The 15355-nt window shown below is 41.0% G+C and overlaps 1 protein-coding gene and 1 pseudogene across 8 annotated transcripts in view; both read right to left on the reverse strand.

Moving 5' to 3' along the window:
* Positions 1-15355, reverse strand: part of DMTF1 (cyclin D binding myb like transcription factor 1) — a 49712-nt gene that overhangs the window by 1316 nt on the left and 33041 nt on the right. For 7 of the 8 annotated variants that reach the window (XM_006049537.3, XM_044946565.1, XM_006049535.3 and 4 more), the window contains 7 exons: positions 13671-13899; positions 12050-12201; positions 10574-10783; positions 3974-4059; positions 1450-1605; positions 569-943; positions 123-270 (listed from right to left, as the gene is read on the reverse strand). In XM_006049537.3, the coding sequence (XP_006049599.2) occupies positions 123-270; positions 569-943; positions 1450-1605; positions 3974-4059; positions 10574-10783; positions 12050-12201; positions 13671-13899 (1356 nt within the window). The remainder of the gene's footprint in view (positions 1-122; positions 271-568; positions 944-1449; positions 1606-3973; positions 4060-10573; positions 10784-12049; positions 12202-13670; positions 13900-15355) is intronic. The other variant, XM_044946566.1, reaches the window with a different exon arrangement.
* On the reverse strand, positions 7407-9716 carry LOC102392802 (annotated as a pseudogene).

Consider the following 15355-nt stretch of genomic DNA (forward strand, 5'->3'; position numbering starts at 1 on the left):
ATCATCTAATCCACATCAAAGAATTTAGAATAAGTGTTCTTCTACCAAAGGGAAAATTTAACAAGACTCACTGCCTGATTACCCCCTTAAGATTTATCAGGCACACGATGGAGTTACAGTACCTGTTAGTGTTGTCAAAGGCAAGACGGATTCAGTATCTATAACATCAGATGTCTGGATAAAGCCATGTGGTGAAGGAACAATAAGTATCGTTTCATCATCAATTGTTGTTTGATGAACTTGCTCTTCTATGGTAGGAGACCCTAAATCCTAAGTAATAACAAACAAACAAAAAAAGATTCTGTTTCACATTCCTTGTTTCCCTTAAGTCCCCAAACACATTTAGGCTTGAAAGGACTTTCAAATACTATCCTACTTTAAAGTTAGAATATAAAGAAATCAAAGTTAAGGTCTTAAACAGACAAAAATAATAATAATAACCTCACACTCGGAAGTTTTACATACTAGCAAAAAAATAATTTAAAAGAACCAATTCAGTGACAGGTCCTGCTCTAGGCTTTTCCCAAACTGCAGGTTTGAGGCTTAAGGCTGTTTAAGTGCAACTTACTTCAGTAACATAAGCCCGGGCTAATGGGGAGGGTTCGTCCTCTTGTTTAAGGTGGGTGACAGATATTTCTTCTTCTGTTCTGACCATAATACTATTCATCAGTTCTGTGCTATTTTGGTCACTGAATTTGGATATATGAGCATCATTAAATGGCGGCTCTACTGTAATCTTAGGCTGATGAATTTCGTCTGGGAAAGTGTCTGCTTCTAGGGCATCTGGAGGCTCAGGAAAATCAGATGAGTGAATATCACTATCCACTGTCAGTTCTGCTTGGGATATGGAAGAGGCGATGTCCTCTGTGGCAACTGTCTGAATGATGACTCTTGGTCCGTGACACTGCACTGTGACGTCACTTGTGTTCAACAAATGGTCTGGCTATAGAATGTTAACAAAAACAATCAGTGGCAAGATGAAAAAGTACATACCAGCCTAAAGTTACAGACAACAAATGACATTTACACGTGGTACCCTGGTGTCCCCTCCATGCGTCTCACCTCTGGATCTGCAGTGTTCTTACCATGTTCCTCTAGAATTCCTGTTTCTTGACCTACCTGGGCCCCTGTGCTCCTAAGAGCCCCTTTCCCCTAATGTACGTCCATCTCATGTACAGGAATGAGGGAAGTACCCCAGTGAAGGTGTAAAACATGCTCCTGGGACAACAGTGGTAGAATAGTTTAAATCTATGGATTCACAGTAGTATTGGCTCTTAATATTATGTATCAACTAATTCTGGTCCCTAACAGGTCCTGAGGTCTTGGAGCTCAAAATTTATCTCCCTCCTCCCCCAAGGTATGAGTTCTATCTCTGGTGACACTTGTCAGTTTAGCTAGTCTTTTCTACAGAAATTAGAAAAATCAAGCAATTTATGTAAGATGACATACAGATAAAGCATGAACAATGATCTGTTCGGGAGAAGCAGGAGCAGCAGCTGCCAGGGTGACTGTGGGACTAGCAGTCAGAGTGAGGGGAAGGCCTTGGCTTGAGCTTGTCTGAAGCAGGTAGGTGCCTGGAGTGCCAGTGGGCTGTAAATGGAAAGACTAAAGGAAAAAGAAAAATAAGGTCAACACAGGTGCATCATACCATTCAGTAAGCAGACTTAGTGCTCACTACGCCTAGCTTTACATCCAAAATGGGGACTTTACTAGCCACAAATGTACTTGATCCCAATCATGAGGGTGCAAATAATAAAAAGCAGAGTATTCTGGACTATTTATGTGTTGTAAGTCGTTTCTCAGCCTGCAGGTTTAACAGAGAGGCAAGGCCTGGATTCTACTCTTCACGCCCTGTGTGTCTATGGTCTGGTTTCAGCTCAATTTCAGTCCAAGACACTGCCTCATAAACCACTGTTTCCAGCACAGTAACCCAGCACACCCTCTTTATTCTTTCTCTGTAGCACATACAACCTAGCAGTCTCCCACTTAAAAACCTTCACATCTTTGAAAAGGCACTATGGCAGTGTTTACTTACTTGAATAGATTTTTTTTCATAGTATAATTTTAGAAAATTTTTATGTTAGGAGAAAATGTACAGAAATAGCAATTAGTCTTCTGCTGAAAGAAAAAAATTCCTAATTGAAAACTGCTTAACTGATAGTATATTGAGATGTTTTATGGAAGTGTAACAAAACTACCAAACAGCAACACACGTTTCACAACCATAAGCTTCTCCACAGTAATGTGAGTTTGGTTTACCCTAAACTCTGAAGGAAGAGCATGTGCACCTCGAGCTGGAGGCGAAGGTCCTAAATCCTGGTCTCTAGTCTGACGCAGTCTTGTGGACTTCCTTCACAGCAGCTCTACCGGCTCCTGACTCACTGAATCTAGGTTTCTTAAACACGAAAGCAGGGATAATAACTACTGCTCACAGAAAGGTTTGTTGAGGATTAGAAATGATTGTGATGGTGCCTGGCACACACAGGGGATTAACTTACTTCTCTCTCTCCCTCTTCATAAAAGTGAAAGCTGACTTTTTCTAAAGGTTGTATTTATTCATCATATATCATCAGGTGGTATAGTAAATACTTTATATGTACATGTATATCATATATGCATATTTTAATATACTTAAATACATTTAATGCTTATACATTTTCAGAGCTGAGGCACTATTATGCTTTATTAATAAATTAGGATAGAAGTCTCTAAATCTTTGAATGTGACCTCGTAAGTTAAAACCTGAACACGTACCTCAAATATATGTGTATACATTATTTATTTGGCCAGGGGGAAGGTGGCAAAAAAAGGTAAAACAAATTTCTGTTTTGTACCTGTGACAAATGGCTTTCTTTTACAACTCTATTTTGGAGACCGCTGAATTAGGAAACCGAGGCTTAGATTAAGCAAGCAGCCTAGTAGAAGTTCCGAAAGAGAATCTTTTGCTCTGTGGGCCATTATGAGATTTGGCTGTGTATAGGATATAAATAAACTCATGCACTAATACTCCTTATATTTTTCACAGCAAAGAAATCTTGACATAATTTAAATAAAATATTTTCTTCACGAAAACGGAGCCAATAATTTTGGGTTTACCTATTTTAGAAATCAGGCAAAGAACTGGGGCTATTTTTAAATTTTCATCCCCCCCACAAAGAAATTACATTTAAATTAGCACACATATCCCATCTCTTAGCATAGTTAACATCTAATCTATGTTCTGTCTCTACAGGTTTGCCTAGTTTTGACGTATCAAATGGGAGCCCTGAACTATATATTTTGTGTCCCATTTCTTTCACTTTGCATAAGGTTCAAGGTTCATCCTTATGGTAGCATATTTTTTACTGCCAAATAATCATCTGTATGTCTATAGCACATTTTATTTACCCATTTATCAGTGGATGGACATTTGGATTATTTCTACTTTTTAGTTATGAACATTCATGTACATGGACATAATGTTTTCATTTCTCTTAGGTATACCTGGGATTAGAATTGGTGGGTCATATGGTAACTATATGTTTAACCTTTTAAGGGACTGCAAGATTCTTTGCCTAAGAGGCTACATCATTTATGACCAGGACTTTTAAATCCTGTATCCTCAATGGCTAGTGCAGTGTTACTCTGTAAAATAATTCATTCCATAAACTTTTCCTCAACCAATATGAACTTGTTTATAACTCGATAAAAATATGTAGCATGTACCCTACATGTTAGTATTGTCATTTTCATCTATATAAGGAAAAGATGTTATTAGTTTATATCAGATTGAAAAAGAAAGACTAAAATTAATTATAAAAAGTAGAAGTCTGATTTATGTTGTCTTCTAACCATCTGGCTTCCAAAATCATGGATATAGTTACACTTATTGACAATCAGGTTAATTTTTATATTTCATTTGCTTATGTAATATTTCTAAAACCGATACCAACTGATCTTATACATCATATGGCTTTTTAAAGTAGTTACTCACGGGAAGAATCTCAAATGTCTGTAGTGTTCCACTGTTTAGTGTTATTGTTTCCGAGTCAACAGTAGCAGCAGCGGAGTCCGCTGAAGCTGTGGTAAGAACAAGGACAATAAAACACTTTTTAAATTTCAATTTCCTTAGTATATTCAATTAATTAGGAGGGCAATTTCATATCAAATAATTGGCCTGGAAACCCACAATCATTTACTAAGAGATAAGAAATCTAATGGATCTCTCTGGGATGGCACAGGTAAGGGTCAGCAAACCATGGCTCACGGCCAGATCCAGCGCACTACCAGTGTTCATAGATGAAGTGTTACAGGAGCACAGTCAGGCCCACTTGGTTATGTATTTTCTGTAGTTGCTTTTGCACTACAAGGGCAGTTAAGCAGCTATGACAGAGACAAAATTTGCTAACCCTGGCACAGATCATAAGATATTTCTAATGTTCGTAAGAAAGAGGAGTACACTAAGGCTAACCTGCAAAGATACAGGAACTTGATAAAATGCTAAGTGTTCCTGTATCTTTTGGTAAGATGGTATAGATGTCCGGAATATAGACATGTCCGAGAACACTAGGTTTAGTTCTAGTGACATCACTTCTGGCAGTGTAAATCCAGGCAAGTAAATTACTTTAATCCAAACTAATGTTCAGAGACTTTACTTGCCCTCTTTATCTCATACAGTAGTTGTAAGGATCAAAAACATGAAATACATACAGTATTGTTTCAGATGACTGTACTGGGCGAATGAACAGCACTTTAGAGATCAGACAGGTGTGTCAACTGAAGCTCAGACTAGATCGTGTCTGCAAGGTTATACAGAACTACAGCAAGCTAGAAGAAATGTGAGCTCTTTTGGTGCTTTGAGTCCCACTTGTAGGTACATCCATGTGGAAAATGATTTGAAATTGACTTCTAATGTATAACATTTATTGTTTATTACATTCTGACTATAATACTTCTCAGTTTAAGAGAAATGCACTTAATTTGTTTTCTTACTAGTTCATGGATTTTTAAGATCATACTTAGAATAATTTGATTTCAGATAAATAACCTAAATCAAAGGTAAGCAAATTATGGCTGTGGACAAATGTGGCTCAAGGCTAAGAATGGTTTTTACATTTTTAGAGGATTGTGTAAAAACAAAAATAGAAAATTCCATAGAGATCTATCTGGCCTTGGCCTGCAAAGCCTAACATATATGTACTGTTCTGGCCCTAAATAGTCTGCATCCCTGACCTCTAATAAAGAAAGAAACAATCATGAGATTTTAGCTCAAATGCCAAGAATAATGGGTGTCTTGTAAAACTCTTACCCGTATTTCTTACTGGATGAAATAAAATTATTCTAATACTTGAAAAAGTATGCTGTGAAATGAATATTAAGGCACCATTTATAAAATGTTTGCTATTTTCCCGCTAAGTATTATCAACCTAGTAGCCAAGGAAAATTATAACTTTCTCTATGCATAAATAATTTTTAGCCAACAGAATCTCTCATATTTATGGTGGATTAGTAATTTCAGTTGCTTTGCAATTCTCAAGACTATAAAATAAAACAAAACAAGCAGGGTTAAAGGAAATAAATTCTTCATGTTTTACTATACTGGTAGAAAGCTAAAGCTAATATGCACATTTAAATTAGAACTTTAATAAACATAATTAATTTAAACATCTTGCCATGGAATTCCCAGAAATACAGTGTTAATTAATGCCAATTAAGTGGTCCAGAGATTCTCAAATGGGACCATAGAGTACATATGAAAACATGTAAGTTGCCTGTATGTCATACTGACTGGAAAGCACTGTTGGCATTTTATGGCTGACGTCAGGGGACCCTACACATCTTGCAGTGTGTAGGAAGGAGGACATCCTGCCAACAGAGAACTGTCCCACTCAAAATGCCAATAATCCCCAGACTGAGAATAACACCCAGTGATTGAAAAACTCTTAGCAATGGCCTTTCCATAGGCAAATAACATTGTGTAGGGGGAAAAAGGGGGATAAAAATGAAAAAATAATATGGTTCTGAGATTTTTATCCTCATTCTTTCATTTTCTGTCCCTCTATAATAGAAAGAAAGGTAGATCAACTTGGCTTAGATCTTAGAAAATAAATTTCTCTCCCTATAACTCACTGGGTTCTCATCTCATTAAGCACAAGAAGATGTCAGAGGCTAAGGAAAAGAGAAAGTTGAAAGTCAGTTGTGTCCTACCCTTTGTGACCCCATGACTGTAGCCTGCCAGGCTCCTTGGTCCATCGAATTCTCCAGGCCAGAGTACTGGAGTGGGTAGCCATTCCCTTCTCCAGGGGATCTTCCCAACCCAGGAATCAAACCCAGGTCTCCCGCATCGCAGGCAGATTCTTCACCAGCTGAGCCACCAGGGAAGCCTCTCTGTTGACACCAGAGAGGTAAACAAAACAATCCCTGTAGGAAACTGGGTCTTTACTCCCTTAAGAGAATCTTTTTTGACCTCACCAAAACCCATTTCTTCTACATTTTACCTCAAATCCATTCCTCATTTGTATGTCTTCTGGAGAATTACTACAAATGATGTGCCATCGTAGAGACTCTATGTCCTTGCTTCAGTTCAGTTCAGTTCAGTTGCTCAGTCATGTCCGACTCCTTGCGACCCCATGAATCGCAGCACGCCAGGCCTCCCTGTCCATCACCAACTCCCGGAATTCACTCAAACTCATGTCCATTGAATCGGTGATGCCATCCAGCCATCTCATCCTTTGTTGTCCCCTTCTCCTGCCCCCAATCCCTTCCAGCATCAGGGTCTTTTCCAATGAGTCAACTCTTTGCGTGAGGTGGCCAAAGTATTGGAGTTTCAGCTTTAGCATCAGTCCTTCCAATGAACACCCAGGACTGATCTCCTTGAGGATAGACTGGTTGGACCTCCTTGCAGTCCAAGGGACTCTCAAGAGTCTTCTCCAACACCACAGTTCAAAAGCATCAATTCTTTGGCGCTCAGCTTTCTGCACAGTCCAACTCTCACATGCATACATGACCACTGGAAAAACCATCCCCTTGACTAGACAAACCTTTGCTGGCAAAGTAATGTCTCTGCTTTTCAATATGCTATCTGGGTTGGTCATAACTTTCCTTCCAAGGAGTAAGCATCTTTTAATTTCATGGCTGCAGTCACCATCTGCAGTGATTTTGGAGCCCCCAAAATAAAGTCTGACATGGTTTCCCCTGTTTCCCCATCTATTTCCCATGAAGTGATGGGACCAGATGCCATGATCTTAGTTTTCTGAATGTTGAGCTTTAGGCCAACTTTTTCACTCTCCTCTTTTACTTTCATCAAGAGGCTTTTGAGTTCCTCTTCACTTTCTGCCATAAGGGTGGTGTCATCTGCATATCTGAGGCTATTAATATTTCTCCCGGCAATCTTGATTCCAGCTTGTGCTTCTTCCAGCCCAGTGTTTCTCATGATGTACTGCATGTAAGTTAAATAAGCAGGGTGACCATATATAGCCTTGACGTACTCCTTTTCCTATTTGGAATCAGTCTGTTGTTCTACATCCAGTTCTTTTTTTTTTTTGCTTTCTAAAAATTTCATTGAATCTTGACACAATGGCCTAGCTTTGGGGTAACACAAAGGATGCCAGACTTCAAAGCAAAAATGGAAGACATTTTCTGAAGAGGCAGATGCTCAGTTCTGAACTTCCAGATGCAGTTAGCATTCCAAGTGAACTCAACAGGATGAGGTAAAACGTCTACTGCGTCACCCAGGACACAGCTGTGGTCCACGTCTTCGCCTTCTGTTCTCAGGGCTCTCGCTCTGTCAGGTACTGTTCAGCTAGCGCACAGTGAGATGTGCTTCTCTACTTGAGGGCTTCCTGCATAGAGCACGGCCATCTTGCTCTCTGGGTCACATGGAGTTCTGAAACACGTACCATGTAATGGAAAGCCAGGTTTCAAGATGTAAAAATCCTGAGTGCTTTGAGGGAAGCAAGAGAGCATTCAAACAAAAGATTAATAAAAACAATGTCTATAAAGTTCATGGAGGGGCTTGAAGATGAAAAATAAAATTTTTCAACCATGGAAGGGGTTGACCAACACCCAGGGATTGGGCTGCTTGCCTGAAGTGGGAGCTGAGCCAGAAATTCAATTCTTTTGAGGATCTATACACATGGTAATTGGCAGAATACATGACAGAACAAAACATATCAGTTCCTTTCTTTTGAAAATGGCTCTAAAGGGAGAGTGAGGCTTGAGTCCTTCCTTCCATGGTCCTGCCTGTTCAGCCATCCAGAGCTTGAAGGTCCTGTCATAGGAGCAAGTGGCTATGAGCTGCCCAGCAGAAGAAATGTCTAGGCCCGTCACTTTGCCTTTGTGGCCAGCCAGAGTCTTCAGAGGGGACCAGCCTGGGTGAGTCCAGACCTTGGCTGTGTTATCATAGGCACCAGTGAGCAAGAAATTGCCATGGATAGGCTCAAACTTGACACCTGTCACTGAGTTCTGATGGGCAGGACTGGTATAGACACAACGTCTCTGTCGAAGGCCCCACACTTTGCAGGTGTCGCCACTGCCAGCTGCAATGTGGTAGCCATTGGGGGAGAAACTTATTCCATAGACTTCCTTCAGGTGACCTTCTAGGAACATGATACGTCCTGTGCGCAGGTCCCAAACTTGGCCAAATGCATCCAGTCTCCCAGTGCCAGCCAAAGAGCCATCTTGATGGAAGGCAATGTCATACACACCCATGCTGTGGCCCTCCTAATGCAGGATCTCCTCTTGAGCTTCCAAATCGCATAAGCGCCATGATGGGTCATAGCAGGTGGTACCTAAGAAACATCCTGATGGATGCCACATTACATGGGCCACATGCATTGTGTGGCCTTCAATATCTGCCACCGTTCATCACTGTCAAGGCTCCACGGCTTCACAGAACCGTGAGCAGCACAAGAGGCCAGATTGATGTCTTTTTGGTCCAAGGAGACCGTGGATTTGGGATGGAATACGATCGCTCCCACGTTTGTGTTATGGCCTCGAAGACTGTTAAGGAGGTTGCAATTGGGAACAGACCAGAGCTCGCAAAGCCCACTCAAACAAGCTGTGGTCAGCATTTTGGAATGGGACTAAAGTGACAGTAGGAGATAGGCCGATCATCCCCAATCTGACCACAGAAATTATTCAAAGATCAGAGAGATTTGTGCAGCTCTTGCATCTGGGAGGTTCTAGTTGTCTCAGGAATCTCTTTATGAAGATGGGCCTCTTTTAAGCATTTCATTGCCCTGGGCAGTGAATAATTAGCAATCCACAGTCTAGCAACCTTCAGGCTGTTTGGTCCTTCATGGTACCAGGTCTGCTGATACTCTTCTTTGAACTTCTTTGATTTCTCATCATCTTTTTTGGTCTTTTTTAAGGCATTGGTACTGACCACTGAGAGGATATTTCTTAACCTTTTTCTTCTTTCAGCAGGACCTTCTCCAAAGAGTGTGATGGGTTCCCCCAAAGCTCTAAGGCAAGCCTTGACCTCTGAGTCATCTGTGGAAACGTTGATTTGCCGGGCTCGCTTCCTTCTCTCAAACTCTGCTAACACTTTAGCCTGTCTCTCACTGATGTGCTCTTCAATTTCAAATACTTCTCCAGAGGTTATGTTAATGTTTCCTGCTTTGAGTCCTTTTTTTCCCAAAAGCCCAGATTCTCCTTTGGCCAGATGCTCCCTCTCCTTCTCTTCCAAACGTCCATAATAGATGTGTGGTTTCTTCACAACTGCTACTGCTAAGTCACTTCAGTCGTGTCCGACTCTGTGCGACCCCATAGACAGCAGCCCACCAGGCTCCCCCATCCCTGGGATTCTCCAGGCAAGAACACTGGAGTGGGTTGCCATTTCCTTCTCCAGTGGAGGAGCCACTAAGTCATCTGGTGCCTTAGTTTTGGTTGCGGTGGAGGAGGGTCGTGAGGAACCCATCCTGGGCTCCGGAGCTGCGAAGCCCCAGTGAAAGCTGTGCTTTACGTTTCAGACCGTCCACTGCGTGCCCAGCCCACGTCCAGTTCTAACTGTTGCTTCTTGACCTGCATACAGGTTTCTCAAGAGGCAGGTCAGGTGGTCTGGTATTCCCATCTCTTGAAGAATTTTCCAGAGTTTACTGTGATCCACACAAAGGCTTTGGCATAGTCAATAAAGCAGGAATAGATGTTTTTCTGGAACTGTCTTGCTTTTTCCATGATCCAGCGGATGTTGGCAATTTGGTCTCTGTGGTTCCTCTGCCTTTTCTAAAACCAGCTTTAACATTTGGAAGTTCACGCTTCACGTATTGCTGAAGCCTGGCTTGGAGAATTTTGAGCACTACTTTACTGACAGTATTTTAAGTAGTTTTCTATTAACCATTAATTCTTTATAACATCTAGAAAGTAAGATGATTTAAAATGGTTTATAATGGCTGGGCAGTTGGTTATCAGTCTTTCGTGTTACACATTCATCCTTTGCAAATATTTATCAAGCTAATAAACATAAAATGCCTTAGATCTCCTTTAATTCGTCAACTTGGATAAATTTCTGTCAAAATTCTAGAAGACTGAAAGGTGTCAGAGCCATTCACTAAATCGCACAGGTCAAATAGCAAGGAGTCCTGAGGTTACTTACAGACGTGGGTGATCTGGACGGGAATCTGTAGGGCTGTCATGGGGCTTGGAGAGATGGCACCATTGTCTTCCAAGCGGGCAACTCTGATCTGAACATGCTGTACACTGGAATTGGAATTACTGTTTGGAACTCCAGGTCCTGATTTATTCTCCAAAAGCGTTGGGTTGTTTTTTTGATTTTCATGTAACTGTTTAAGACCTTTTATCAAGACTGAAGGGAGATGGGTAGACAAAAAGAACATTGATTCTCCGACAGACCACCATCTAAGCAGCAAGGGAGGTGGGGGGTAAGGAGGGAAAGTATTTGGAATAAATAATTGTATATAGGATGACATCCTACCAAAATAATAATAAAAATATTTAAAAACCACAACCTGTCTGGAAATTTTTGGAAACGTTATCAAAACAGATTTTTTAAAAAATTCACAACCGAATATTGTTCTGCCATCAAAGCCACATTAATAGCCATTGTAAGGAACATGGAAATACAACATTTTCTATGTCTTAGGGCTTCTTGATAAAATTCTTATTTGGGAAGAAAACTAACTAGCTTATTTTTATTCAGTAATGAATCGTGTACCTACCCCCTGCCCTGACTCAAATGGCACTTGACTGTTTTAGCCACTGCAGGCTGTCATCTAACTTACAACCCCAGAGTGGCAGCTGAGCTTTTCCCAACAGCAGTATGCAAACAACCTGAGCTCCTGTAAAGCCAGCTCCTCTACTAATCATGATAAACTACATCAGTCATCCCAGGTGATGCTGGGTTCCTGTTACATTAGTATTCCTTCACTCTCCTGGTTATACTACACTTTTTAAAATGCAAAATAAATTTGTAACTGGGTATTTAGGGAAAAAAAAATCACATTTTCATCAAGCCAAATTCCTCAGCATTTAATTTTCCTTTGCAAAAATGAAGCTGGAACACTATATCAGTGAGAGTGAATTTGATTACCTAAATCGAAGACAGTACTACCTGGTTCAGTGCTTAAGTACAGAGCAGACAGTGAAATGGAAAAGTAAGCTAAACTTCACTTTTAAGCAAACCTAAGATCTCTAGATTTATACAATAAATGAAATTAGAAACTCACCAGCCTTTGTTCTACAAAATAAATCTCCATAGAATTTCTCTAAATAATGCAGTTAATTAGAAATTACTCAATTCATAAAAGTTGATTTAAATGTAATTTCTTACATCTTTGTATGCAGTGAAAACACATGTGAAATTTATTTCCTCTTCACAGTTTATGTGAGAAGAATGTGTGTAAATATGTGTAATTCCATCCTTGGTGCTTTGAGAATTACAAATCATATTAACTCTGCTCAAGGAAAGTTTGTTACCCAAAGAAACAGGACAGAGGTTGAAGTAAAATCTACCATGATTCATCTCTCTTCAGCCGAGGCAAAGAACTTCTAACTGCTAATTCCTTGAGTACTTAAGATAAGGTAAGGACTTAAGGAGCAAATAATACATTACCTGGGAAAGAAACATCCTTATGGTTTGCAATTTGCCTTTTGATGGTCCACCATTTACTTCGAAGCCACTGTGGTGAACGGACACTGCTCCATCCCTCCGCTAACAGATCCCAGTTTATGTCATTTTCATCAGCTACATCAAGCTCTGCTATCCTACAGGTTACAAAATAAGCATCTGTTAGATGTTTGTTTCTCCACAAGAATCCTCCTCTGACTACAGGTGATGGCACCGGCAATAAAGGGAACGGCAGGGTGTGTCACTGAGATGTTAGGTACAGGAAAGGATGGACTGCGGGCGTGCAGGCCTGCTTCCTGAGCTAAGAGCTAAGACGCAGCACAGTGACAGCCTTTCATTAATGGTGCTACCAATGTGCTGAACCATAAATATGGTCAGAACCAGAACTGTGAAGGAAAGGGAAGAGCTAAAGGTTAGAACAGAATAAGGACAGGTTTAGTTGTATAGTGTTCTATAATGTTTTGTAGTGTGTTATATAATGCTATTTTCTAGATCTGAGCTCTTCCACTTGTAAAATAAAATTACTTAGAAAAGAATGGGGCTTCCCTCATAGCTCAACTGGTAAAGAATCTGCCTGCAATGCAGGAGAACCCGGTTTAATTCCTGGGTCGGGAAGATCTGCTGGAGAAGGGATAGGCTACACATTCCAGGTGGCTTGGGTTTCCCTGATGGCTTAGGCTGAAGTAAAAAATCATCCTGCAATGTGGGAGACCTGTGTTTGATCCCTGGATTGGGAAGATCCCGAAGGGAACGGCTACCCACTCCAGTATTCTGGCCTGCAAAATTCTATGGGGTCGCAAAGAGTTGGACACAACTGAGCAACTTTCGCTTTCAGAAAAGAACTATTTATAAAGATGACTAGCTGGGGAAAAGCTATATTAAAAATAAAACTCAAAAGAAAATGATAAAAAGATAAAACAGTGCTTGAGCAGCAACCCCAAACCCCACAATTAACACAAAATACTACAGCTAAATTTGGGGTTTTAATGGTCTATATGTTTTCTAGTTAACTGTCAGGATTTTGATTTTCAGTTGGGAGTAGCCACAAAAATTCTAGCTGGTATTTTTGGACACTGAGTCTTAAACCAACTAATTTAAAACAATAAGCTTAGAATTATTACCTAAAAGCTATCTTTGGATATGTATGAAATGGAAGTGTCTAATTTGGTCCAATTTGAAGGTGGGAGATAACTAATGTGGGCTATCTTATTCGCACAGTAGCCAAAGATTGAAGGGCATGGAGACTGACAGCCCTCTTACCCTCAACATGGCCCCTTTTGGCCAGGACTGAGGCACGGGGGGGGGGGCACAGTGGGAAGCTGCACTGCCGCGGTCTGTGCCACACCTGATCTGCGGACAGAGAGAGGACTTCAGTCTCCACGCCTTCAATATGGTACCGTGCACGAGCACTAAATCCACTAAAAGAGGAACAAACGCAAAACAAAGAAGAGCTCGATATGAAATAGTTAGGATTTTAAACAGTGGCTCTCCATGGAAAAGATGCTTTCCCGATATCAGGCATCTATGGAAACCAAAAGAGGACAGTTAATCTAGACAGCCACAGCAGTTCTGCAGCTTTTGTCATGAGAAGATTTAGGGCACAAACCTGAGGATGAGATTGATTTCATCTTCCTTGGTCCACTCAGTACCTCCACTCTGCTTCCAGTTCAGGTAGTTGAGCCATTTAGAACGACACTGCTTTTCTGAGCGAGTACCCACTCGTTCTGCCACAGCTGCCCAAGACACACCCTGTGTGACTATGTCACCTGGCTCAGTGCTTGTCAATTCATGCACCACCTCTGCAAGTCTCTTTTCTTCTTCTTCTGTCCACTTCCCTGAAAGAAGGACAGCATCCAGATGGCCACTGCTACCTTTTTCTTATTTTGCAAATCAGACTCAGCACTGTATTTCAAAGGACTGATCGGAAGTATGCAGTAGTTGTCAGAATTATTTCTGAATGACATACGGAAAACCTGTATGTAACTACTAATACAGTTATTAGCCCAGTAAGGTCCTTAGTGGCCTTCCAGGTGGCTCAGTGGTAAAGAGTCTTCCTGCAACACAGGAGATGCGGGGTTGATCCCTGGGTCGGAAATATCCCCTAGAGTACAAAATGGCAACCCACTCCAGTATTCTTGCCTGGGAAATCCCAGGGACAGAGAAGACTAGCAGGCTACAGTTCATGGGGTCACTAAGAGCTGGATATGGCTTGGCGACTAAACAACAAAGGTTCTTAGTACTACAAATGAAAATACAGAATCCTAATAGAAAGCACCAACTGACTCTTTAAGGAAAGAAAAACTATCTAAAACATAGCTAGAAAGAATTATATTCTCTCAAGTTATACTGAGTCCTAACTGGGAAGTATTCCATTGATGGCTTGATGGACAAAGAAACTCATACTTTTTTCTTGTCCCACCAAAGATTCCCTGCTGTGTGGAAGTGAAGTAGTAAGCTCAACAGAGACCTTTACTTACAGGAATGAATGAGGATGGACAAGTAGAACACCACCTATGGCTTCCCACCCATTTCAATAAAAACAAAAACCTGATTTATACCATTTCCTTTCCCAACTCCAAGCTGCTGTGATAAAACAGAAGTCTGAGACTGGTATTCACACATATTTCTATTTCAGTTTTTGTGAATCCATAAACCCACTAACAATATCACATGTTCCCTTTGGTCTTTTTCTTTAAAAAAGCTTAAGCAGAAAAACAGGGCAAAAAAATAAAAGGGAGAAACTTTAAAAAATGTCTTCCACTGTTTCTCTTTTCTTACTACTAGATAGCATATTCAAAAGCAGAGACATTACTTTGCCAACAAAGGTTCGTCTAGTCAAGGCTATGGTTTTTCCTGTGGTCATGTATGGATGTGAAAGTTGGACTGTGAAGAAGACTGAATGCTGAAGAATTGATGCTTTTGAATTGTGGTGTTGGAGAAGACGCTTGAGAGTCCCTTGGACTGCAAGGAGATCCAACCAGTCCATTCTGAAGGAGATCAGCCCTGGGATTTCTTTGGAAGGAATGATGCGTAAGCTGAAACTCCAGTACTTTGGCCACCTCATGCAAAGAGTTGACTCATTGGAAGACTCTGATGCTGGGAGGGATTGGGGACAGGAGGAGAAGGGGACGACAGAGGATGAGATGGCTGGATGGCATCACTGACTCGATGGACGTGAGTCTGGGTGAACTCCGGGAGTTGGTGATGGACAGGGAGGCCTGGCGTGCTGCAATTCATGGGGTCGCAAAGAGTCAGACACGACTGAGCGACTGAACTGAACTGAACTTACTA

The sequence above is a fragment of the Bubalus bubalis genome, chromosome 8 (assembly GCF_019923935.1).
Source record: "Bubalus bubalis isolate 160015118507 breed Murrah chromosome 8, NDDB_SH_1, whole genome shotgun sequence".
Classification (NCBI taxonomy): Eukaryota; Metazoa; Chordata; class Mammalia; order Artiodactyla; family Bovidae; genus Bubalus; species Bubalus bubalis.